This window comes from Megalops cyprinoides, chromosome 11 (genome assembly GCF_013368585.1).
Source record: "Megalops cyprinoides isolate fMegCyp1 chromosome 11, fMegCyp1.pri, whole genome shotgun sequence".
Taxonomy (NCBI): domain Eukaryota; kingdom Metazoa; phylum Chordata; class Actinopteri; order Elopiformes; family Megalopidae; genus Megalops; species Megalops cyprinoides.
In genome coordinates this window covers 9,917,312-9,943,740 of record NC_050593.1, presented here as the reverse complement: position 1 = coordinate 9,943,740, position 26,429 = coordinate 9,917,312, and the positions used below count along the sequence as shown (strand labels likewise).

The following is a 26,429-nucleotide window of genomic DNA, read 5'->3' as shown; positions in this document are numbered from 1 at the left end:
ATAAGGCATGTCCCTAATTTTCCGAAAGCTCATTGGCTCGTCCCCAATATCACTAGCTCCTGCCAGGTGCGGCTGTTGTGTTCTTCCTACCTCCGCTGACTTACACAGAGAGTACGGTTACTGCATAAAATCTGTCTTTTATTAAGAACAGAAAAACAACCATTCCCCCTACCTTCTACGTGTATTTTCTCCTTTCTGCCATCCCATGATCAGCCATTAACCCTACAGCTAATTTAGCCACGGCTATTCCTATTTATATATTTATATCTGACCTAATATATGGCAAAACTTCATATCTCTATGTCCGGCTAAACTGTCTGTGTGTCCTTTGTGCAAACTCTGCTCCTTGCACCTGTAAACACGTCAACGTCTTCTTCATTTTGTTTTCAATATCTGATTATGATGAAACCTATGAACCCATGCTAAAATGCGGCTACTTAGCCGACTTCTTTGAGCCAACTTGAAATTAAACCACTTTCTTTCGGTTATTTGAAGTAGTATGTCTATATCTGTATTATATCTGAATCTTGTCCATTTTATTCTCTATTCTTGTATGTTTGTGCATCTACTTCTTCTTAGCCACATCCTGACAGGTCCCTCCTGGCCCTGCTCCTTCCCTGCTGACAAACTGCAAAAGCAGCCAGTGCATGCCGCTAAAGTAAGTTTACGGGTAAGTACAGGTAAGCGGCGTGAAGGCCCTCTCACGCGCGCTCTCCTCTCGGCGCGCGTGTGGGCAGTGTGTGTAGTTATACCTGTGTTATGGTGTCATGCCGGTTATCCTGTGACCTGAAGGTGATCAGGATGCTGAGGGAATGTGCTTTGGGGAACAGCGGCACCCAGTTGTACACCACAGTGTGCAAGCAGCACAGTGAGGCCTGGATGCAGCGGTCCGTGCACTACCTCACCGAGCTGAAGTGCTTTCTGGCCCCGGGCATCCTGCCGCCTGCGGTGACACCACCTCCACCCATAGCTCCTGCAGCAGCTAATGGGAGGCAAACATTCAGTATACTGTAACTTTCACATTCTAAACACTTCCAGTGTCACCCAGTCATAGGACAATGCTTAGGGGTCCCACACAGCACACTTAAGTCAAAGGTATTTCACTGCACAGAATCACCGATCATAATGGCATGTGGATCAACTGGTAGGATCATTCTGGTGTGCCTGACCTTAATTTTGCTCTGGTCGTGAAGGCTGTAATTTAGCAGCACCGTGGTGTCCTCCTCACTGCGTGTCAGCTCCTGCTGTCTGAGACCACGGGCCGCTGATCCAGGATCAGCTGAATCCACATCCTCTCTCACCTCTGGTTCACCTGTGAGGAGGCACCAGGGCATTCATTCCTGCACCTCACGGGGGTCACAGAAAATGCCCAAGTGCAGCATCTTATTTAACCTTACACAAAATTCCAGCAGAGGTACTTTGTAAATCTGTAAGTCTATATTGCTCCAGTCCTGTGGCTCATTGCCCATGGGAAGCATGGCCCTGATGTCTGAGTTAAAACATGTCTTTGGCTTCTTTCAAACTTTGCTATCCTCAGTTTTTTTTTCCAGTTCATGCAATACAGTAATTCAGTGTAAAACCCCCACTGACATTTTCATGGTTCCACTTCTATTTTTTGTCAAATTAACTATTTAGACTATATTGGTCTAAATATAACAACTACACATTGTTCACTCTAGATTGTTACAATAATAAATTTGTAGGAGTTAGTTTAGAGGAAAAAACAGTGAGAGAGTTTTACCTGTCTGCATGATACCTCCTTCCTGGCGTGTTTTGTGAAGTCATACAAGCATATGCACTGCTTTCTGTGAATACCGATTCTCCAGGTTCTCCATTTTTGTCTCTTGAATCTGAAGACTGCAAGCACAGGCAGCAGCAGAAGATTCTAGACTGCAGATTTCTTAAGATTCAAACATAATGATGTTGATATTTTTGAAGTGAATTAACCTGGGGAAACATTCCATCTGAGGAAATAGAAAAAGACAGCTAGTGTTCAAAGTTAATGACTGATGTTTCCCTTGTAAACCTAACCCGAATAATTGAATAATTGAATTGATTAATTGAATTGAATTGAATTGAATAGAATAGAATAATTGAATTGAATAATTTTCACTCATTGAAATAGTATTATTTGGGGTATATCATAGTTCTCACAGGTGGGAGCATGCAGGTGCTCACTCCCCAGCTGCGTGTTGTATCTGCCTTCATACTTCTATCCATACTAGGTATCTGGGCATGCCACTAGGGGGCAGCACAACTCTAGTATGTAATGTCACAACACCAGTGTTGTCACGTTTTTTTGTGTGATAACATGGAGCTCCATCTACTGGACAATGACAAAAATACAGAACTCGAGAATGTGTTATCGCCAAACTGCACAGACACTCAGCAAACACTACAGAAAAGTAATACAGATAAAAACAGTTAATCATTTTTTCCACTTCTTTTCTGAGTGCAGAAGAGCTGTGTCTTCAGATGTTTCTTAAAAATAGTGAGGGATTCGGCAGAACAGATGAAGTGTGGAAGGTCATTCCACCATCGGGGGAAAACAGCAGAGAAAGTTCTGAATAGTGATTTTGTGCTGTGATGTGATGGGACCACCAGACGCATTACGAGACAGCATTATAGTAGTCCAGTCTTGAGATGACAAGAGCTTGGACAAGAAGCTGTGCAGCACACTCAGATAGGTAGGGCTTGATTTTCTGGATGTTGTATGGTGCAAATCTGCATGATCTGGCTGTGGTCCTCAACGTTGAGGTGGTCATCAAACACTACCTTCAGGTTCCTTGCAGACCTAAACGAAGGTAGTGTAGTTGAGCCAAGCTGTACGGTGATGTCACGCTGAATGGACGGGCTGGCTGGGATGACAAGGAGCTCCATCTTAGACAGGCTGAGTTGAAGATGGCATTCCTTCATCCAAGCCAAGATGTCTGAGAGGCAGGTGGAGATTCGTGCCCAGACCGTGGGGTCATCAGGATGGAATGAGAACTTTAGACACCAGATGCAAGCACACATATTTTGCTCAGGGTACACTTGCTAGTCAGCTGAAATTTATTTACATTTTGTAAACATAATGTTAAATATGTTAAACATTTATTTTTCAATTGTCTCCTCCCTTCGCTGAAAACCAGTGTGCTTTGATGTAGCTATTGGTTCTGGGTCAGCTGTAACACAGTGTTACAATTTCCCCCAACAACCACGACAAGAGCACAGCCTCCTAGCTTAAAAAGACATACATTTCCCTCCAGATAACTTTTTCTAACACGGGCATTTAAAATTTTGAACTGTACCAACCTGTTATGATTGTTCATCCACATCTTTGATATACTGCAAAGAATGTGAGAAGCCATTGTTTAGTAAGTTCATAACTGTGGTAATTTACACTCTTCTGTTGAAAAGATCACAGTCTGAAAATGTTGTCCTTGTTTATTTCTTTATTTTCCTGTATTGATGAAGTGGTACAGTAGCATTAGGTGGAAATATACAACCGTGTGTCATCGTTAAATGAAATTCCACAACAAAAGCTTAAGAAAAAAGGCATTTCTTTGCTTTGTTAGTACACAAAAGTGATGGAATTCTACATACCAAAAGCCAAGCGGAACGTGACAAGTGAATTTGGCTCAGTTTTATAAGATTTGATGAATACTGTGGGAGTCTCTGTTGGGCCTTCCTTCTGTAATTAGCCATATATATTCAGATACATGTTTCCTACCAGGGGTGGACAGCCCTGGGCCTCATAGGTCACAATCCTGCAGATTCGGCCTTTCGTAAAAGTGCAAACCACCTGGACGGTGTGGCCACCTGTGTCTGATCAGTCTAATAATAAATCAAATTATGTCATTAAGGGTTAGAACAGAAATAAAAACTGAAGCTACTCCAGCAGACAAGGAGCAGAGCTGCAAATACCTGCTAAAGGTAACACAGGTAAATTCTCCAGCACCCTGCCCACTGCCAAACTGATATTATACTGTGCAAAGAAAAGAGGAAAAAAGGCAAGAAGTTCACTTTTAACTAGTAAGTGCATACTACAAGATATTTATGATGTTGTATTGACATTGATAAATTCCAAAATGAAATGGCAACGTATGGCAACTATGTTAAGGATGGCTTTTTGTTCAAGGGTTTGGCCCCAGACTATTTGGCCAGATGAACACAGACTGTAAAAGTTCTCCTCAGAAGTACAGATCCTTCCTTAGAGCAGTTTCTGAATTTGTATTTATGTACACACAATCCACTCTGATCCATGTCAGACTACTATCTGAATTACCCTGGATCAGACTGTATTTCAGAAATAAACATTGTAGTCATTGTAGTCAGAGTAAACCTTGGCTTTATCCCATTCTTGATCACTTGTTTAATTATTATTAAGACATTTTGTAATGATCATCTCTTTAGGCCTGCATGATCTGCATTTTGAAAGAAAGAGAGCCCTGGGAGTTTGGTTCTTTTAGCTGGTCCTTGTAAATTATGATTTTTTCACTTGTTATGTCTAATTTTTAAGCACTGAAAATGAGAAATAGCTTCAAGTAGAATATTTCTTGAACAGTGTAACTCGCATATGGTGAGTTAAGGCGGTTCATTGCTTAATCACAATTATTCCATATTTTTCTGAATAAGATTAAGCTCCCCTGGAAAGGCAGTGAGAGAAAGGACATCGGAAACACACAAGCAAAGGCATCTGTGCCGCTTCTCATTATACCAAGCCTGTGTTCAAACAATGCAGAAAAGCTCCATAAAATCAGCATTACATCACACACACATAAATAGCCTACTCATAAAAATATCCTTACTTCCATCTTACTTTAACTGGAGAAGCTGCTAAAAATACAAAAGTGCCTACATGGATTTTTAAATTATGCCACTATCCATGACATTCTATCGATTCGTAAAATAATGTCTACACACAACAGGAAAACACCACTTACATAATTAAGAAGTAATATTTGTGATACAGCCCTGTTGAACAAGAAAAAACATGGTTATCAGCAGAAAACTAAAAAAAAAAAAAAAAAAAAGGTTGTACTAATCGCACAAAATCATTAGGAAAACCAGAATTTGGCTATGCTGGAGCCTAAATATCATTCTACAAGAACCAATAATTCAAATATTGATTATTATGTTACACTGAAAATGTTTTAATTAAAGGGGCAATCCACCAAAATGTGTAATTTGTCAAGCTTTTACTTGGGTTTTTTCTATAAAAAAACACTTCATAGTAAACTGCACAAGTTGGACGTATGGTTTACTTTTAGATATTATCAGAGCAAATGCTGTGCTGGGTTCAGATACATTAAAAACTCACCTGGTTCTGTGAAGAAATGGATTATGAATAGATACCTGTATCATCTGGCCATGAACTTTTTCTAGACTATTAACAATGAAGTAATCAAATATCCTTATGGACACTATTTGGTTCAGTTCAAGAGAGGTTTTTTTTGAGGAAAGACTGAAATCAGTTTGAGACAAGAAAGAAAGTAAGCCAACTGTTTAATAGGGACAGGATGGCCTATTAAACTGGATTCTTCAGTGAAGTGCCCCTTTAATGCAAAAATCAATGTTCCTTTTAAAAACAAGTCATGCCAATAGACATAATCCCGTATTTTTCAGAGTGATGCATTTCACAGCTGGTCTCTGGGATATAAGGAATGAATTATGGCACCTTGGTGCATCCAAAAGGCTACATCAAACTGTACTGTATTACCTTGTGTACATTACTGTATCTTGTATCAAAGGCCTGCAAGTTTGAAATGAAGTAAAGAGTGTTGAAAAAGACCCGTTTTCATGAGGTGAGAGAGAACAAGAGAAAAAGAATGCAGAATGGCTAGTGTCCAGGAAGCAAGATGCACACACACATACACACACACGCACAAGTGCGCACACACATAAAATACACACACATACACATGGAAACACGCACACATATGGAACACAACACCTTTTTGTTAGTTACAACTAATCACTCACTTTTGCTATACTGAAAGAAAAAATATTTTGGCAAACCATTTGAATCATCTTTAGTGTTATTAGCAATCTGTTTATATCATTCACCTGCTTGTCTGGACTGACTGCTCTTAGTTTTGGAGTGTTAAAAAAAAACATACTGATATTTCATCTATGTAAATTCAAACACTACTTCAGTGCTCACCTCTTATATCTCCCTCATCAAAGCCAATAAACTGAGGGGCCTACTGATGTTACTGAAACCTTTGGTTCATCCTTTTTTAAACTTGCATTAAAAACAAATCAAACTAAAAAAAGGTGACAATGGCACTACACTGGTGATAAAAACAATGCTGTTTGTGGAAAAAACAGATGCTAAAGATCTGTGATTGACTATTTTTTGCAAGCTTTTTTAAGGAACTAAAGAGACAAAAATGTTTTCAATATTTTAAATAGCATTATTATTGTTACTATCATTTCTGTTTTTCTCATTAGAAAGAGAGGATGGTGAGGTTGACAGTTCCAAGGTTCTAAGAGGCCGGTTTCTTGAGGTCCCGAATCTGTTTGATCAGGTACGTCTTCTCATCATTAAACTGCTCATCGTCCGTGCGCTCTTTCTGAAAGTTGCTGAGGAAATCGATTAGTTTGGTCTGGTTCTTCAGGAGGATGTCCACGATTGGCTGTGTCTTGTTGGGGTTGGCAACAAACACCTGAAGGAGATGAGAGAACACGGATCACTGTCAAACTGATGAGTAAGTTTGTAAATGATAATGCGACACACAATTGTTTCTTTTAAGGAAAATTTGGGAATTATTATTAAAAACCAGTAATACATTTTTTTAAACCCCCAACAGATTTGGTCCCAAATAGCAATTTTTGCCAAGATGATGTGACACTGTAAAATTCTGGATGTCAGCCACTACACACCACCACTTCTCCCACATCTGGGACCATTCACATCAATACTAATCAACAGTATCAGCGCTGAGCGAAACAGCCAAGGATTTTGTCTTTTTTTGTCGAACTTCAGCTTCGGGGATGAAAGGGCACCGGTCTGTAACAGACCCGCCTACCCCCACCCCGCCTGTGGGACCCTACCTTGAAGACATGGAAGGCCTCGAACTGGATGTTGGGGCTCTTGTCCCTCAGCAGGTTCATCATGAGCTTGAGGTTCTCTGGCTTGCTGATGTAGCGCGTCATCACTGTGAAGTTGTGTCTGTCCAGCAGCAGCTCTCCCAACAGCTGCACAAGACACACACAAAAATCATCACATTCCAGGATTAAAATAAAAAAAGACTTCAACAAATGATCCACAGCCTAATAAGGACAGCTAAGAACAGAATTATTAGCAATGCGAATTCAGAAGCACCCAGTGATTATGTAGTGTAATCCATTGGGTTGGACTTTAATTTAGTGAAACTTAAATTCAGTTAAATATAAATGTAAATACTGTCATCACCATGCAACCACTCAAAGACCTTGAGGACAGATTTGTCTACAAAATAAACAGCTGCTCAGTTTACTCAGTTTAATCATCACTGTGAGCCCTGTGTTTTCACCCTGTTATTTTACACTGACCGAAAAAAATCACAGAAATCTGTCAACTGTGCCAGGCCATGCCAAACAGCAGTGTCAGTCTGTGCGAGAAACTGTGCCAGGCCGTGCCAAACAGCAGTGTCAGTCTGTGCGAGAAACTGTGCCAGGCCATGCCAAACAGCAGTGTCAGTCTGTGTGAGAAACTGTGCCAGGCCATGCCAAACAGCAGTATCAGTGTATGTGAGAAACTGTGCCAGGCCGTGCCAAACAGCAGTATCAGTCTGTGTGAGAAACTGTGCCAGGCCGTGCCAAACAGCAGTATCAGTCTGTGTGAGAAACTGTGCCAGGCCGTGCCAAACAGCAGTATCAGCCTGTGCGAGAAACTGTGCCAGGCCGTGCCAAACAGCAGTATCAGTCTGTGCGAGAAACTGTGCCAGGCCGTGCCAAACAGCAGTATCAGTCTGTGCGAGAAACTGTGCCAGGCCGTGCCAAACAGCAGTATCAGTCTGTGTGAGAAACTGTGCCAGGCCGTGCCAAACAGCAGTATCAGCCTGTGTGAGAAACTGTGCCAGGCTGTGCAAAATGGCAGTGTGACTGTATGTGAGACGCTGAAAGAGTGAGGAGAGAGAACCTTCAATGACTGTCTCTTTGTGACGTAGTTCTCAGAGTGCAGCAGCTTCTCGTAGTCTGCAAATACCTGTACAAACACATGACAGGAGGTTAAAAGGCTGTGGAGGATGGAGGAGGCATAAGAAGCAATCATGTGCTTGTGTTCAGGCTCTAACCACATACTGTATGAAGTTCATGAGACTCCAACTGAGGCCACAAAACATGACTGAAACCAGAAGCTACAAAATATGACCACAACTAGACATGATAAAAAAATGATAGAGTACAAAAAAATGTCTCTTTGCTACAGCAGGACCTTCAACCTCTAATTCATAAAGGCTGAAAGACATCTCCCAATTTATCCAGAAGAGTAAAGCAGGTAAACCTGTAAAACTAGCTAGTGAAGTACAAACACATACCATAGCCTGCATTACAAGTCTTAGTACTCCTTAGTTTACACAAAAATATGTTCAATGCTCAGAAATAATGATCATAATTTCAGTTGAGACTTAAAATATATATTATGTCTAATGTGTCCATGACTTAATATTTCACAAAATACAGCATAATATTTCTCTGAATTTCTGGCCATACCTAAAAATGGAGTCTGCGTTGGATCACTCCGTTCTGAATAATCTTCTCAAGGGCTTTTGTGTATTTAACATATTCAAGGGTTTGGAGTCAACAGTGAGGTTTGTGTGGGTATTTAACATATTCAGGGGTTTGGAACCAACATTGAGGTTTGTGTGGGTATTTAATTATTCAGGGGTTTGGAGTCAGCAGTGAGGTTATTTGAGGATAATTTGAGGGTATTCTACTCAAATTGAATAAAAGAAGCCTAACCCTGATGTCATCATAGGCGAATGACCAGCACAGGACAGTGCTGGTAGACAATGCTTACCAGATGAAAACACATAGCATATCTCTGTATATGTTTTTCTTTAAGAGCTTCTGTGTCCCTCTTATAGTGTGACATTCAGAATTGGACATAGTGCTCTAAATATGGTCTGACAAAGTGCATTATATAATATGAATATAAACTCATTTGCAATCAACACCTTTGCTATGTATCCCAGCATCCTATTTGCCTTTACAGCTTCAGCACAATGTTTTCCAGATCCACACAGACTTGCATCAACTATTACTCCCAAGACTTCTTCATGCTGCACACACCTTAGTGTTGTACCTCCTGTAAAATAATCTGGGTCCCACTTTCTACAACTCCCTGCTCAGAAAAAAAAAATTTATTACCCTCTTATTACTCATTGTACGCTGAGGCCAATTTGTAATCCACTTTAACATAGTTCCATTAATTCCTACTGATTTCTTTCATAATGAGTCACTCATGCAGTGCTTTGTCAAACGCCTTTTGAAAATCCAAAATTATAATTTCATCAGCCCGACTTAAGTTAACTCATTGAGTAGTTCCCTCAAAAAGGTCTTTGGAGAATCTTCCTCTGCGAAAACCCCTAATGATCTGTTAACAATCCAATCTGATACTTTTTTCCCAGAAATCATTCTAATCTGTCCCTTATAACAAATTCCTAAATTGCATGAGTTGCAAATTAGACTGGCCTGTAGTTCCCTGGATCAGTGTGATCCCCTTTCTCATACATCAGTATTATATGAACAGTATGCCAAACACACATGACCATTAACAAGCCTGATTTCTGCACACACTGCATATCCAAACATTTTCCTTGAGGATAACTTTTCATAAAGCAAAAATTATGACCCTTTAATATATAGCCTATAAACCAATGAGCTTAGAGACCAAATGACAGTCCAAGTGAAATGTGTAACACAGATTCTCATCCAGCAGAGATCAGTAAAATAAAATCTTTTCTCATTTAATAGCCGTGAACTCTCCAGAAAAGCACATCTTTACTGAGCCTTCATGCCCCGTGGTAAACCCCAGGGTGAGGACCACTGTCATACTTACAGCATCATAGTTCTGCTCTAGGAACTCTGCCACCAGAACCTTGTGTCTTGTGAGCAAGTCCTGTCAAAGAGAGGGATTCCTTTCATTCAAAAATCATTGAAGTTGATGAAAAAATAAATGATGAATTGATCTGAATTAAAAAAAAAATGGCCATATTGATAAACAAAATCTACAGTGACTGACAACAGATGAGGTTAGTCACTCAAACACTGGAGTGGGAGAAATAAAGGGAGAAATTTACTTTTAAAACTCTATAGTTTGTGCATGAGATTTCTTACCAGAATCAGACTCAGATTTGATCACTTTCATAATAGAACATGTCTCTATTTTTGCCACTTGTTTAGAGTGTTAAAGTGTTTTTTCACAATATCCTTGGGCAACAAACATTCCTAACAGTTTTGTTAAGAGTCTTCCTGCAGTTGTGTCCAGTAACTGAGGTCTATTTTTAAAACAGGTGGCTACCTGGCTAGCTCAGAAACTCCATCGCCATTTCACCATAGCTATCCACACGATGTCACACAGAGTCAGACCTTGCAGTTTCGTTTCCTAGCTGACAAACTAAGCTAGCTAGTGAGCCACCTAGCCTCAGTGTTAGACTCAGGTGTGGGAATTCTCCTGCCCTGAGACGTTGCTCACCTTGAAGGTGGCAAAGGCATCAGAGGCAATGTCGAAGGTGGACATCTCCACGTAGCTGAAGAAGTCCCGGAACTGCTCTGAGTGCAGCAGCATCTTTGCCAGGGGCTCATGGCGAATGCACTCCCGCAGCATAATGCCACAGCTCAGAGCCACCTGGGGAGTTTCATACCTGCACACACACACACACACACACACAAACACATCCATATGCACACATACACCCATATATACACATATACACACATACCCATACAAACCCATGTACACACGTACACACAAACACACAAACACCCATATATACACAAGCACACACACACACACATGCACACACATACGCACATATACATACACACACCCATACACATACATATACAAACATACACACACAAACACACATACACATACACACCCACATAAACACACATAGACAAGTACAAACACACACTCCAATCAGCTGAGCTGCTTATAAGGTGGAGAATTGTGGGTAAAATATGAGCGTAGGGAGACGCATCCCTTCCTAAAGCTGTGAACTGTAGGCACCACGGCGCAGGAGGAGGACTCACCCTTTGAGGAGGATGAACAGCACCTCCTGGTGGGAGCAGAAGTACTCCACCGTGGGGCTGCGCGTCCCGATCTGTCTCCGCAGGATGTTGTTGAAGATCTGACACACGTCCTTCTTCCCCTGCCGAGGAGGGGCAAAGTTCAAAGGTCAGATCTCCCACCGCAACACGTGATGGTTGTGGGTATGGGGGGGGGTGTCTCAGGTAGGGCTTCACCTCGAAGTCGATGACCTGCAGGTTTTCCACCAGCAGGATGAGCAGACCGCTGTTGTAGAGCTCCTGGGCCAGCTGGGCCACCGTCTCTGTGTGCGGCTCCTTATCGTTGGTCCCATAAAGGATCTCCTTCATCGCCACCAGACACTTGGACACCTCCTCTGAGGCCTGGAGGAAGCGCACATGTTAAACACACTAATGTACACACATATACACACACACAAACACCGCAGTGGCTGGAAAGTCTGTCAGCTGTGGTGGCAGGTTGCAATCAAGCAGCTGGGAGCTAAAAAAAAAAAAAAAAATCTCTCCAAAATACAGTTTACACTTAAAACCGTCACAACATAAAGCTTTAGGAGACTCCAGCCTCCCACAAGCCATTTATTGGCTTCTCTGAGTGGACCCAGATGAAAAGGAAAAGGAAGTGTTGATGAGAGTTGATGAGCTAGTGGCATGAATTGCATGTCTCTGAAAGAGCACATCAAGGTTTTATTTATGCTCCGGAAAAATTTACTGAAAATAATGTCTCAATAGCACCTCTATGAAGACAGCACTGTCTGATAAATTACAGCTGCCACTGGAGACCATTCACACCATTGCAAAGCATGGGAAAACCTTTTCATAAGACTGAGACTGAGAATTCAGAGATGAAGCCAGAGACTGTAAAACATGAAACTGCAAACTCTGTGTTCTTTCTATGTCTAGGAGGTTCCTGTGCCCTCCATTCCAGTATGTTATGGAATAGCTATGGATTCAATTCAATGTGGCCAAGCTGAATATCTCTCCAGTAAATACAGTATCTGTGAGGATATACCGAGAGTATACCATGTTCTTTCAGCTGTAGAAAAATATGCGGTTACCAAAAGTTACATTGAAAGTTCTGTCCCTAGGCTATTGAATCTACCAACTTTAGGTGAAGACAGGTGTTTATAAATATTCATTAACCGTAAAAGACAGGTATGTGCTTGGTTCTGATTCTAAACAGTGTGGATATGCAGGGAAACAGCCCATCACTGTAACAGTCTAGGATACTAAACACACTGCAGGTCTGCCTGTTCGTGAATATTCACTCCATCTCTTCTGTAATTATCCCCAGTGGGGCACTGTGAGACCACCCAAGAGGACGGAGCTCCCTGACCAAGCCCTTGGTGGGGTGATAGAGATACCTTCTCCGTCTTCTTGTCCTGCTTGATAAGGACGACCATGTTCTCCTTAAGTGTTCTCACGATGTCTGCAGGGCTCTTGTGGGATTTACCAAACAGCGGCATGGTGGCAGGTCGTCCCGTGTCTCAGGTACGAGCCGAGCCTGTGCACAGACAGCACACACAGCGCAGGTGAGCCTACCTGATCACTCGTGCTAGTTCATTCTCAAAAGCTCCCAAAACATTCCGGAGTCATGTAAACTCGTTATGGGAAGATGACACTTTGTCAGTCTCAGAATGAGAGGGGCCAGCTTGTGTCATCAGAGACTTCTACCAATCATGATGTTCACCTGTGGAAATCAAGGTCTTTTAACTGGATAACAAAGACAGGCCAACAGCTGGATACCAGCCCTCAGCGAAGCTTAAATGAGATATTACAGACCTTCTCTATGGAAGCACCCTGTGGTCTACACAATCAGCATAAAAGGCCTTTTGGAGGTTCAAACATGCAAACACGTCATCACTTAAAGTATTCAGAGAGAATTGTCTGACTAACTAACACCCAGAACCCTGTACTCATAACCCACAGCAGTAGAGATTGTGACAGGTGTATCGTTGTAAAGTCATAGTATTCAATTTTAGAACAGCAAAGGGTCAGGATGAACACTGTTGGTAGAAACGGACTGTGGGTAAATAACATTGGCAAACAGTGATGATTCAAAGTGACTGCTAAATCTGCAGTCATGGCATTTACCCAAAGGTGGGCCTCAATTCACCCTATACTGGAAAAAATCAAATTCATCTCCTTGGACATAAATTGCCTTAATTAGGCCTTAATCTAAAAGCTGTCATAAGAGACAGCCTGGGTCACAGTGGGGTCAAGGGTCTACCAGCAGAGTTATTCCTGAGCCATGCCCCGGAACTCTTCCACAAGGTAGCTCACGGTATCCAATAAACAAGCAAAACCATCTCCATAGCAACCCATATCTCTGCTCCTCCTCTCAGTTACCCACTGGCTTGGATTCAGTATAACCACACTGCACTTTGTCCTCAGCTTTAAGTAATTAATTAAATCAATGTGTCATACACTTGCACACATGTACACGTGTGCGCACACACACACACACACGCATGCGCACACACACACACAAACAAACACACACACACACACACACACACACACACACACACACACAGCTGTCAATCCCACAGGTGCACACGCTTGGGAGCTGGCAACGCACACACACCCATAATATATTTCTGCTGGTTACACCCTTGGGTGGTTGGAATGCAGAAGGTAAAACACTTTTATTGCCACATAACAGGCATGAGGAAAACAAAATGCCCCTCCCACTTCATCAGTCACATTCCACCAGTGCCTTCACAGACAGACATGCAGCTTGGTAGAATGCAGGTTTCTGCAGACATGGCTGCAGTTACAGAACCCCCTCTTCAGAAATGAAATAGAACAGATGATTACATTGGGGGACCAAAGACACGATGACCTGTTGGGTGCAGCACAGCAATCTTTGATCAACGTATTGTTTACTCCGTATATGGCTTTTTGCTTGTGTTGTACTCTGTCTCACTTGTAAGTCACTTTGGATAAAAGTGCTGGCCAAATGAATACATGTACATGTAATGAAAATGTAACCGCAAAAGTCACTGCAATAGACCACTGATTAAATCTGCCAAAATTAGTGAATGAAAATTTCAAGACCAACATCTTACCATCTTTCACTGGGCAGTAAAAAGAGCAAAAAATATGCACCAGGTTCAGAGGTTCAAGAGCAGGACATGAACAGATAACACAGAATTAACATTTCTCTCCTGAATCAACTTCCTCCAAACACCCTGATCCTGTCACCATGCCAATAAGGGTACAGCAGCTCAGGCTTGGCTGCCTTTTTGCAGTTTGATGAAAAGAGGAGGTGAAGAGGACCTGTGTGACATTCAATCAGGAGAAAAAAATGTTACAAAAGCTTTACATGTTCCTGTGACTGTGTGACATCACACCTGTGGGTAGAGTGGTTAAGGAGCAGGACTTGTAACCGAAAGGTTGCTGGTTCAATCCCCGCTGGGACACTGTTGCTGTACCCTTGGGCAAGGTACTTAACCCACAGTTGCCTCAGTAAATATCCAGCTGTATAAATGGATAACATTGTAAAGAACTGTAACCTATGTAAGTCGGATTAAAGCGTCTGCCAAATGAATAAATGTAAATGTAGAGTTTGGATAGCATCACAACATTGTAAAGAACTGTAACCTATGTAAGTCGGATTAAAGCGTCTGCCAAATGAATAAATGTAAATGTAGAGTTTGGATAGCATCACAACACACCTCTTATCAAGAGGTGAGGAAACGGGTGGGTTCGGCGCTTCACCTGAACACTGATGAGCTAAGCATGGTTTCCTGGAGTCATGTCAGCTCTCCCTTTGTGGAAACCACAGACGTCATTTAAAAAGCAGGACAAAACAAGTTTGTGACAACTGGTCCTTCAAACTGAACAGGCCAGCATTGCTAAAGTTCTTCCTGGATCCAGGCACCCTGCAGTCTGACCGCTCCCCACCCCAGCACTGATCCCACAGGAGTGAGGGCCGGAGGCCTGCCGAATCCTGGCAGGCTAAAGAAGGATGGAGGTGTGTTAACTCCCTGCAAAGTTAAAGCTGCTCATAGGATGCTGTTTCCCATGAACCCCTGGGCTGACAGTTGCTGTACTGCTTACTGCTTTAATGAGGAACATGTCATACTGCTGAACATATATAATGCACATATATCATCTCAGCAGGTATGCATACACATAAATGATTAGAGTGGGCCACGCACACCATGGGTATTAAACAGATGCAGTAGTCACTGTACTGACTTCCTTTACACACACACTGGCCCTGGGCAGCTGTACCTTATGAACAGCTATGTTTAGACAAACACAAACATACCTGGACATACCTACAAAATCTGCTCCAGCAATTCCTCATCAGCACCCCAACTCTGTGTGTGTCTGTCAACACTATAACTCCACAGACATGTTTGGCTGCATGTTCAATGAGTGCAAACCAGGGACTTCACAGTAACAGCGAAGTTAAATCTGGGTAATCTGGTTGTGTAATCACAAATGCCTTCCCTGAAGGGTGTAATGGAACTAAGCATGTGGCACTGAGGAACAGAGCATACACAGAGACTGTCCATACCCATGTATAAGTAAAGCAAACATGCTCAATATAGTACACAATGTACAGCGCTGCATTTGACCAAATGACACTTTTTGAACTCTACCCAAGTGACAACTTTGATCCTCCAGCTTGGAACCTTGCTTTGCAGCTACCTTTTTCCTTTGCTTCGCTTCTGTTGTAAACTGCTGCTACATCACATAGAACTGGTTGTAGATACGAACTGCATGAAGGCACACATAACTGAGCATATCGATAATCAAGAGGCAGCGTCCAACGGCCCACTCCGGCCTTGCGTACAATTACAAGCCATTCTGTTCACGTAACCTTAAACTCACGGAATACAGAATACAGAATGCAATTTAGATTTAAACTTGTCTAGGTTATCGGGATTTTACAAGACACTGTACAGACAGGTCGCTAGCACTGCAAACATATTTCGATGTGTATTTTAAGAGGCAACACAGCTGTCCAATATTACATATACTAAGACACAGTCGCTGCTAGCTAAAAGATACAGCGCAACACTGGCAATGAGCACTGTGGACATGTGTAACAACTGTCTTTAGCAGTTGTTAATTAGACAGACTAGGCAGCTTGCTAACTAGTGTATTTGAGGAAAAGGACACTGATGTCACCCGTGGCAAAGGCGTTTGGCTGGCTCTTAACTCGCTCTTCTGCGTTCCTCAAACCCAACCACAGGCTAACTGTGCTATAGGAAGAAAAAACGCTGCAAATTACTACACAAACAGTAAAGGCACTCTGAACATCACCAAATAACATGAGTAGCTAGTGTGGAAACTCTGCCTTTCCTACTTAGATAGTGTGTCCGCTGGATGGCCAGTGCGTATAGCCTGTGACGTAAAAATAATAAAACATGTTTAATATTACCTTCTGAACCACTGGGGCATTGACATAGCTGCAAAGAAACGAAACGCTGCTAGCCAGCTAATCTTAGCTGGGCAGCAGAGGACACAGCGAAAGCGAAGACGCGCAGCCCCAGACCTGGCGCTCACTGCAGAAATGTTTTGGTTCTTTCGTTGACAGGACTGGCATGCGCATAGCACACACGCATCCGAAGAGACGGACAGACCAAGTCTATAACCGCAACGTTAGTTTGGACCACGGCTTCACGTAATTAGCAAGCTAGCCAGCTATCGAACGAAATATGTTTCCTTGATTCAAGTTTTAACCGTGTCAAATACACCATCGATGTGGCCGATCGACACCCGAACACTAACACGGCCTGTACGTTTGGATCTGGTACTTACAGAGCAGGGTCTGTTTGTAGCTATGATTTTCTTTTCAGTCGTATATCGCGCAGGTTTGTTTCTTGGTGTAACCGTGCAGATTTTTCTGGTAACGCCAGTGATGTGTATGTTGGGCTAAACGTCAGAGGGACGTGTGTATAGCGAACTTAACATTGCGGACTCTTTTAAGAAGGCAGGACAGAATTTCGCTGGAGCTCAGTCTATCCACAGTGTACTCAGCAGCGCTCCCATCTCCCAGCTGGTCCACTGCAAGCGAATTTCCCGAGGTGTCATGTGACATTCGCTGAAGCTGCGAGAGGGAAAACCCCTCAATTTAGTAAACGTCGCAAACAGCAGCATATACGAAATGCTTCACAATCGTGATACAGAGACCATCTCTATACCTGCAAATAGGAGTCAGTTGTAGAAACGACGTTCAAAAATAGTCGTAGTCTTCGTCTGAGAGAACCTCCACTCTTTATCTTGACTGCTTGTCAAGTTGAATGCTTGTTTCTAAGTTTAAACCCTGTTTGAAGATACTTTCTATTTTTCTGAAGCCACCAGCATGATATTATTAAAGAATATACGTTGTTTGAAGTAACATTAATAGAATATGAAGTATTTTACGTAGTGTGACAAATCAGCGTGCAACGTTTGCGTTAGACCCCTCTTCATATTTTTGCTCTTCGTACCTGTATACATGCAGCTACATTTACACAGACACACACACACACACACAGTTGTTTATCGATATTTTATTCATCCAGTTCCAAAACTGTTTTAACTCATAGCTTGCAAAAGCCAAAACAGATCGCCAACTGACATGAGAACCTAAACCCATAATCTGTACTGACAAACTGTTCAACATTTAGTCGTCCGTTGGCACTTGCACCGTAGTGACTGGTAAACTAGTAACTAGACGTTAAACTATAACTGGTATACTATAACTAGACGTTATATTTTCGTCACCATCCAAGACTTGTAATTCTTCTGCTGTTGCATTATAGGTAGCCTATATATTGAAATAGTTCATTATAGAAATCTAAAAAAAAAGCATCACTTAATATGTGCCCGCGAGGAAGTTCTGCATGCGTAAACAAAGCTCAAGCCGCCTTGAAGGCAATTTTAAATGTATGTGTTTCTAAGATTTTTATTTACTAGCAAATGTGTGTAGTTGACTACGTTGCAATGATAATGGTTAATTCATCTATATTCTGCTAGGACAGGAGTTGCAGTCATTTCTCAGATTTATTTTAACAGAAATTTGTTTCAAAGTGTTTGATGAGTAACATCGAATTCTTATATTATCTGATAGGTGTGGTTGTGTACGCTATCAAACAGCACCGCTTGTTCAAGTTCAGTTTCTCAGTTGAAGTTTTCTGGGTTGACACACCAATAGTAAGTGTAGAATGGACATTTGTTTCAGCCTTACCAAAACCTAAAACAGATGTACTCTCTCTTTGGCACTCTCCTTATTTCTTATAACGCAGACTCCGTCCCCTCAAGCTTATGTGGTCCCCTGGAACAGTGCGTTACTGTCGCATGTTCTGCGACTGAACATAAACAAGAGACATCTCTCACTGGCAGACAGGCATGTATTCCATGACATTTTTCCTGAAGGGCTAGGCGAACCTAATAGGCAAACACGCACACACACACACACACACACACACACACACACACTTTGTTTGCTATCTTTGCTTGGCTGTGTCAGTTACCTTAACACCTTATAATTACCATACAGATACCACAGTTACCTTAAAATCCCAATTTAAAAATATATTAAGAAGAAAAAAAATAATAGTAAGTTTAGAATTAGTACTAAGGAATAAAACTTGTGGGCAATTCCATGGTAATGGAATTATGTAGAGAGCCACTTTTTCATGGAGGAGGATAGATGACTTAGTTAAAAATAAATAAACTAAATAGATATGTAAATAGATATGCGCCAATATGTCTCGACTTTGACTATGGTTCGGAAACCAAAAGACAGGAGAGCCATTTTTTCGGAATGTCAACATTCTGAAAGCCACAATATATTTTCACCTTTAAGAAATCCAAAAACATAACCAAGGTACTTCTTGTTTTTAATACAAAGTCAAATGATTGTTGATTTAAATTTTATATTAATTACCCAATGCCAGATTTTACACTGTTATTGTGAGAAGGAGGAATTTAAGGAGGAATACCCATGCTTGTGCTGTTTGTCTTCTGTAGAAAATAGTATTGGTAATAATTTTGTAGTAATTGTTCTGGTAGTTCTGTTACCAAATTTGTCATGGAATTATTAGTTTTAATCAATTAATAATTCTTAAACAAAACTGATGCCAGTGAAAACACTACAAGGGTTTGGTAGATCTACCTATACGTGCTACATCTGTAAAATGACATTATCCTCCTTCCTCATGAAGGAGAGAAATTAGAAGATACCTTAAACATGTATGTGCTTTTCCTAACAGACTAACAAGACACCCAGGCACCAGGCAAGACACACTGCTTCTTAAGCTTACAGAAGCCAAACAATTTCTGCAAAACTAAATATAATTGCTGATATTAAATAGCAGGGGTCTTTACTTGATTATTGTGTTTTGGTACGTTTCTAAAACATTTTAAGACTGGTAGTTGTTTTCTAAGATCCCTTTCCCATATGTCTGGTCAGAAATCAAAGCCTTTACTTTTTTGTTTTTTAAGATGGAAAATGGTTGAGGCATTTGAATATGCCTTAATTTCTAAAATACAATAAAAGCAGCAATGACATTTTATCATATGGATGTAATGAGACAAGAACAAACTCTGGATTTTGTACATTTCAGTAGAATTTATTCAAGATACCCCATTTTCTCTCTCCATACAGAACATCTTCAAAACATCTTACATATATAATTTATAATTCTTAATTCAGTTACCATAGCAAAAAGCCCTGTGCGGCAATATGCTGCATAAAGTGCAATAAACAAAAACATTAGAATCATATTAAAATGGAGTGCAAATCCAAATGAAAAAGTACAATATTTTATATAATACTTCTTCACAGCAAAAACTTTCATTTAAAAAATGATTCAGTATACTGAATGCTGCATTAGACAGTTTCCTCCACTGCAGTGAGACTCAGGTCAGCAACGTTCATCAGAAGGTTAGCTGACAATCATAGCGTTTTATTATTCACTACTGACCTGGGAACAATACACCTGCCATTTACACAAGAATGGAATTCCAAGATGTATCACAGATAGACACTGTACACTGTATTTACATTCTCTCATCAATGTACACAAATATAATAACATTTGGACGTTTGCCTTTATGAACATGTATCTGTACTGGTGTGGTGAGTCAAAACACGGCTTTCATCAATTGCATGATTTTTTTCTGAAGGGAGAAGTGTTATTTTACGTTAAGTGTGAGGTGTGGAATAATGTGCTATTTTTATGTTCACACAGTCTAGCTGCGAGTAGTAAGTCTATTATACAAACAGCCCTGCCATTTCTGATGAAGTCCTGATTGCAGTAGGAGGGGCAATCAGGGGAAATAAAGTTAAATATAGTTTTCTCCGAGCTTAACACCAACACACAGCGCAAACTGAGAAATGAAATTAAGTTTTACATCCAGGTAGAGCCACTACAAGCCATTCAAGACAATAACCCATGAATACCTGGAATCACCTTATATGCTAAATTGTATTTATTGAAACAATTTGAGGTAATAGGTAAGATCTTTACAAATATTCTTTTACAAGAAATAAATTAATCTATGTGGTTTCTCAGTTGCTGAAGGAGACCTGTGTATCTCAGCAGTAAAGGTCACAGTAAGCAGAAAGAGTCGGTGTGACTCAGCTAGCTCTGAAACAATCACAGTACTCAACACAGGAATTGTCATTTAATGAAACATGTTGTTGCTCCCCACAAAAGATCTGGCTGGTTGGCATGGCTGCCAGTCACCCCCCACAGCAGGACAGTGTGTAAAAGGCTATTGCGCTGATAGAGAGGGGGAGCCCATTAGCGGAACAGCACAGTGAGGGAGCCCAGCCCTCCGGCTCAGAGCGAGCCCCTCAAACCTCATGTCCTGCACAGGGAGAGGTCTCCTGCTGTGCAGGGCACCCCACAGAACATCTGTATGCAGGTAAACATCTCTTCATATTTACATGTTTTAATTGGAAATACAGCTTTTTTAAAACACCCGACAGGAAATTAATTGAGTCATTCCAGGAGACTCAATGGGAGTATAAAACACACCCACACTACTGACAACAGTAAATACTCAGAGGACAAAAGGGTGTGTTATGGCGTGTTGAAGTGGTAAGCCAGTATTTGGGTCCCAGTTTCTGTGCCTTTGCCAGGGAATGGCCTGGGTGCTAGGTTTACAGAGCTGGCTCTGTTTGGTCTGTGGCGCCTCAGCTCTCTTGTCTCATAACTCCAGGAAGGGCCCAGAGCCTGGCACCAGCATGCAGTGCCACACCATTTCCCCCCATAAGAGTAGAAAATAAACATGCTAATGTTCACAGGAAGGCGTGCCACTCCCTCCGACCAAGGTCCTTCATTCACAGAGGGATGGCCGAGACAGAGAAGCACGGGCATCTGCCAGGAGCAGCCACAAGGTGGCGCTGTGGGTCACAGGTGGCCGGAGCTTTCAGGGCTTGATGTCGGAGAAGCTGGTGTAGGTCTCACTGCAGCTGGAGGAGGTGCTCAGATTGCCTGAGCCGCTGCCTTCTAAACACCAAACATAAGAGCACTACAGTCAGCTTTCAGCAGCACTTAGCAACAGCCAGTCAGTGGCAGCAGAGTACAGATGGACACTGAGCAACCTGTAATGCGACACCAGCGGACTGGAGTGACTGTTGGTGAGATATGAGCAGACTATATCTTATGTAGGAGTAATATAGATCTATATAGATATAGGAGCGGCTGAGGGTGAGATATGGGCAGAGTGACATAGGAGTGATAAAGATCTATATAGATACATGAATGACTGAGGGTGACATATGGGCAGACTAATACAGGAGCGATATAGATCTACAAAGATATGGGAGTGACTGCAGCTTCTAGTCCACTGACTCATCTCAGCTGCATGGATGTTGCTGTAATGTGACCCAAAATGGCGATTTGTTTATCAGATGATTGGATATATCAGTGATTTGTGAAGTCAGTGAAGTAATCATTATTATTGAATTGGAAAGACCTCAGGTATAGCTGACCTACAACTAATCAGTGACATGGAAAGACTTCAGATAATGCTGTCCTACACCTAATCAGTGTTAGTGAGAATGCCTCAGGTATAGCTGACCTACAGCTAAGGTGGGTCAGTGTGAATGTGGTTGAGAATGAGGTCTGTTATTTTACCTGAGCTTGTGAGAGATTGGGAAGACTTGGACTGTCCAATCAGAGTGAGCAGGCTAGCAGCTGATACCCAACCCTCTTTGTTGGTCTTCAAGTTTCGTACCAACCTGCATCAAACCACATCATCCAGATCCGACTCAGTATACACTTAGAATACCACAAACAATCCTGACAAACCTTGCTGATCTGTGTATCAAAATGCAAGCAATTGTTTTACCATCTGTAGGACTGAGGCTGAATTAGGGCACCTGAAAGTTCAGAGGGTATCATTTCAACACTACCTTCCACGAGGATGCAAAACTGTGGTTGATAAGTAGTATTGATGGGCAAGAAAGCAGAAAGGCCTGTTTGCAAACCCAATGAAACCCAATGAAAACGTAAGAAAAGCTCATTTCCCCTGAAAGCCAGGTCTGTGGTGGTCTAAGCCCAGAGTTCTGTAAGGATGTTAGTGTGAGGTCAGAGCTCACCACTGTCCATCAGCTCCCTCCTTCATCAGCTGCACCATGTCTCCGCTCTTCAGGGACAGGTCCTGAACCTCTCCCTGTTCACAGTCTGCCACCACTGTGTACTTCCCTGGAGCCTGGGGGCACAGTAGTGGGGTGGGGTCAGGGTGTGACATCACAGGATGCATCATCAGCTCTGCCTCTGCTTAGACATTTGCATGCACATATCTTACAGGATTTAAAGAACACCAGGATACCAGAAAGGTGGTTTAAGAAATCCTAAACCATAGCCTGAACTCCAACTTGACTAAGGGAGATGTGTTCCACATTTCTTGGTCCAATTGAAGTAATGAAGTCAAGTCAATCTCGGATAGGATGAACTTGGTCTGGCTTAGCTCAGGTTAACCTGTCAGATAGCAGGTTAGCTTTGGAAGATGAGCTGTCATAGATACTAATATCAGATAACTTTGATACTCAGTTTGGAACTGGAACTGTAAATTTGGGATTTCTTCAAATTCTGTTTTAACTGACGTTGATTTTGCTAATCCCACTTCAGCCAAGACCTCTTTATCTCTGCAAAATATTAACATTTCTACATCTATAATCTCTCCAAATCTCATTTAGCCTGTAAACAGCGTCCATGTCGAGCAGTTATCTGGAGAAAAGTTATCTGACATCAACCACATAGTTTCTTGCTGGTTCAAGCACACACCAGGAAATTAGTTCTCAAGAAACTAATTGTAACATGCATGCTATGTCTAATGAAAGGAAAAAGGTCCATAGGATTTATTTATATTTTGAAGCAGCTTAAATACAAAAAACAGAGAAACAAACAGCTTTATAAAGTGTTCCATGGCAGAGCAAATCATCCTAGAGTAAATAACCACACCTGAATTACACAGGGTAAAGGTAAAGGTGTTCCTTTCTTCAGCACAGTCAAGGCCCTGAGACCAAAACTTAACCACTTTAAAACTGGTAGGCATTCTAGCATTATAGATATACCGAACAAAAATGAGAGATTCCCCATTTATTTCTGAAACCATATTTTAATTCAAGATCTGAGTAGATCAAAACAATAAACCATCTTCCAAATGAAAAATCAGTACTAAGACAGGTTTCCTCTGCAGTAGAACCCTGACCCCTCTAAAAGATCAGAACCTTAACCATTTCCAAACTTGTGATTAGCGGTATTCTTTCATGCCAGTGATCAGTGTGCTGTGCTCTGACAAATAGTACAGTGGCACAGGAGCAATGAAAACTACATTCATGTTAATTGTTTTAATGTGTAAATCCAGTGGAATGATGGTGATCACAGAAGTGCAAACGTAAGATACAGGACAGAAGCTGAACTCCAGTAAGAGCATACTCCAGTCTCCTCTACTCACCAGTCTCTTTCCTGCCTCATCCTCAGGGTCAGAGTTCAGGGGGTCTTCTGAACTGGAGTATCCGTCATTCTCCTCTGAGACGTCCATCGACAGGGTGGCCTTCGCCCAACCTAGAGGCAGGGGAACAAAGAGGCAGGGGCTGGGATCAGTGTAGGCTCTGTCAGGGAGACAGGGGCCTGGGATTGGTGGAGTTACCACAGGGTAGTACAGATGGGGATAGTAATGGGTAGAGTGGAGTGTTTGTATACAGAGTGAGACTGCAGTAGGGTGGGACATTTGCGGCAACAAACACAGTGAAACAGTGCGACACCTGGCACAACAGAATAGTTGGACCCCATCAGTGATCAAACTGTGAGAGACTGTCAGTAAAACAATGCCCAAGCAGAAGCAATGGATGGATTTGAACTGGATCAGTCAGTACCACACATACGATTCCAACCAACAGCTGCAAAGAGTAAGCAACACATGCAGCTCAATCAGTGAGGTGAACCACCTCCTTCTTTAAAACAATCAAGCAAAACCCTGAAATGGACATTACCATGACACATTTTTGATAAATGAGGAAATATCCCAACAGCCGAAAGAAAACAACATTTGATTTGTGCGTGCGAAGCAGACGCTGGTGAGGAAGAAGCACATCTGTGGATTAGCGGAGTTATTTCTCACGCATGTTTTCTGTGTGAGGCAGAACAGGCAACCCAGACAATGCAGCAGTTTTACCTCTCCTCTTTGCCTGCAACAGACTAGAGGCACTGACCCACTTGGCCCTGCTGAGAGTGATGTGTGGACCTGTGTCTGGGGGAGAAGCAGCAGTCAGTCTCAGGCTTCAGGCCTGGTAGTCCTCCTAAAGCTTCATCAGTAAAGCTTCCCATTAAAGATTCCTCCTAAACCACTCACTAAAGATTCCTCCAAAAACACTCAGTAAAGATTCCTCCTAAAACATCCAGTAAACCTCCCTCATTAAACACTCAGTAAAGATTCCTCCTAAAGCACTCAGTAGAGATTCCTCCTAAAACATCCAGTAAAGCTCCCTCCTAAAATACTCAGTAAAGATCTCCTAAAGCAGTCAGTAAAGATTCCTCCTAAAACACTCAGTAAAGATCTCCTAAAGCAGTCAGTAAAGATTCCTCCTAAAGGGCTCAGTGAAGCTTCCTCTTAAAGATTCCTCCTAAAGCACTCAGTAAAGATTCCTCTTAAATCACTCAAGTCCACTGATGGCAAACCAGAACAACGTCTGCCCATTCTGGAAATAAATGAAGTATTTTTGTCCAGATGCAGGTTTTTTTTTTTACTGTCCAATGGTCATGAGGTTAAACTGATGAATAAAGCAGATAATTGTACATTAGAGCAGGTGAGTGTTGCGACCAGTGGTTGTAGTCATGGTAACAGGACAAGAGTGGAGTGATGAATGAAACAGAATGAATTCATTTGTCTGATTTTCCACAGCCACAGGGCTGTGAACAAAACACATATTTTTAAAATCTAGGAGAAAGGAACAAATATTCCCTACTAGGTTGGGGAAAGCTGATCTTTTACCCTGCTCCCAGTAAAAGATGCTCGCATCTCGGTAACATACTGTACAATGACATCACTAGCATGCACCCATGCTTACATCCCCCATGAGATGAAACTGAGAATGTGGATGGGAACAGCATGGGTATTATGGGGTAGAATACCTCTAAAACCGAAAGGAGTCGGGTCACTCTTAATCTCATGCCTTTTGGGTTTGTGGTCAGGGCTAGTGGGAGATCCTAGCAGCGCAAGAGGAGGAAGAGGAGAGAGGAAGATGAAACAGGCAGGGATAAAACTGAGAGACTGATTCATACAGGTCGAACATACTGGACTATGAGCTAGTCTAACTGCAGGGTACCTGGTGGAGGAAGGAGGACCATGGGTAATGTTAGGTTTTTAGCATCAAGAAGTGCAGTCTCTGTAAAGGTAAATATGCCTCATTTAACGTGGCATCAATAAAGCTGAACCTCACCTGACACCAGGGCAATATAAAAGTTAACCTAAGGCCCATGGGAAAAGTTACATAAAGTCACAGTGGTGATGCATCTGTAGTATAGAGGGTAGGTTCGGCCATGGTATACTGCAGTTTTACCTTTCTGGCTCTTGAGGTTGCTGAACCCCTGTAAGGTAAAGCGTTTTTTAGCCGCAGCCGCCCTCTCTGTGGTGGGGCTGGTCACTGTCTCATCTACAGCAGCAGGAGGACAGGAGGACCAAGCAGGGGGACACAGGGAAAAGGACACAGAGAAGGACAGACAGAA

At 42.0% G+C, this 26,429-nt stretch overlaps 2 protein-coding genes across 2 annotated transcripts in view; both read right to left on the bottom strand.

The window, feature by feature from the left end:
* Positions 1-5,150: 5,150 nt before the first annotated feature.
* On the bottom strand, positions 5,151-17,212 carry LOC118785639 (calcium-binding protein 39-like). Its single transcript, XM_036540458.1, has 9 exons — positions 17,020-17,212; positions 12,603-12,742; positions 11,440-11,604; positions 11,227-11,345; positions 10,664-10,832; positions 10,028-10,087; positions 8,108-8,173; positions 7,039-7,182; positions 5,151-6,650 (listed from the first exon to the last, which is right to left on the bottom strand). Exons 2-9 carry the CDS (start codon positions 12,702-12,704, stop codon positions 6,471-6,473), a joined length of 1,005 nt encoding a protein of 334 aa, XP_036396351.1. The 5' UTR covers positions 12,705-12,742; positions 17,020-17,212; the 3' UTR covers positions 5,151-6,470.
* A 2,709-nt stretch (positions 17,213-19,921) lies between these two features.
* LOC118785720 (guanine nucleotide exchange factor DBS-like) overlaps positions 19,922-26,429 on the bottom strand; it is a 37,954-nt gene continuing 31,446 nt past the window's right edge. The window contains exons 27-33 of the mRNA XM_036540617.1: positions 26,264-26,356; positions 25,836-25,910; positions 24,880-24,954; positions 24,160-24,269; positions 22,799-22,911; positions 22,335-22,438; positions 19,922-21,704 (exon numbers count right to left, since the gene is read on the bottom strand). Of these exons, the coding sequence (XP_036396510.1) occupies positions 21,625-21,704; positions 22,335-22,438; positions 22,799-22,911; positions 24,160-24,269; positions 24,880-24,954; positions 25,836-25,910; positions 26,264-26,356 (650 nt within the window). The 3' untranslated portion in view covers positions 19,922-21,624. The remainder of the gene's footprint in view (positions 21,705-22,334; positions 22,439-22,798; positions 22,912-24,159; positions 24,270-24,879; positions 24,955-25,835; positions 25,911-26,263; positions 26,357-26,429) is intronic.

What these genes read in the sequence shown, in the direction of transcription:
- LOC118785639 (XM_036540458.1), bottom strand. Translation starts at nt 12,704, where the DNA reads ATGCCGCTGTTTGGTAAATCCCACAAGAGCCCTGCAGACATCGTGAGA. An exon ending in AGGACAAGAAGACGGAGAAG is followed by an intron (nt 11,605 to 12,602) that starts GTATCTCTATCA and finishes CGCTTCCTCCAG; the next exon opens with GCCTCAGAGGAGGTGTCCAA. An exon ending in TGCAGGTCATCGACTTCGAG is followed by an intron (nt 11,346 to 11,439) that starts GTGAAGCCCTAC and finishes CCTCCTCGGCAG; the next exon opens with GGGAAGAAGGACGTGTGTCA.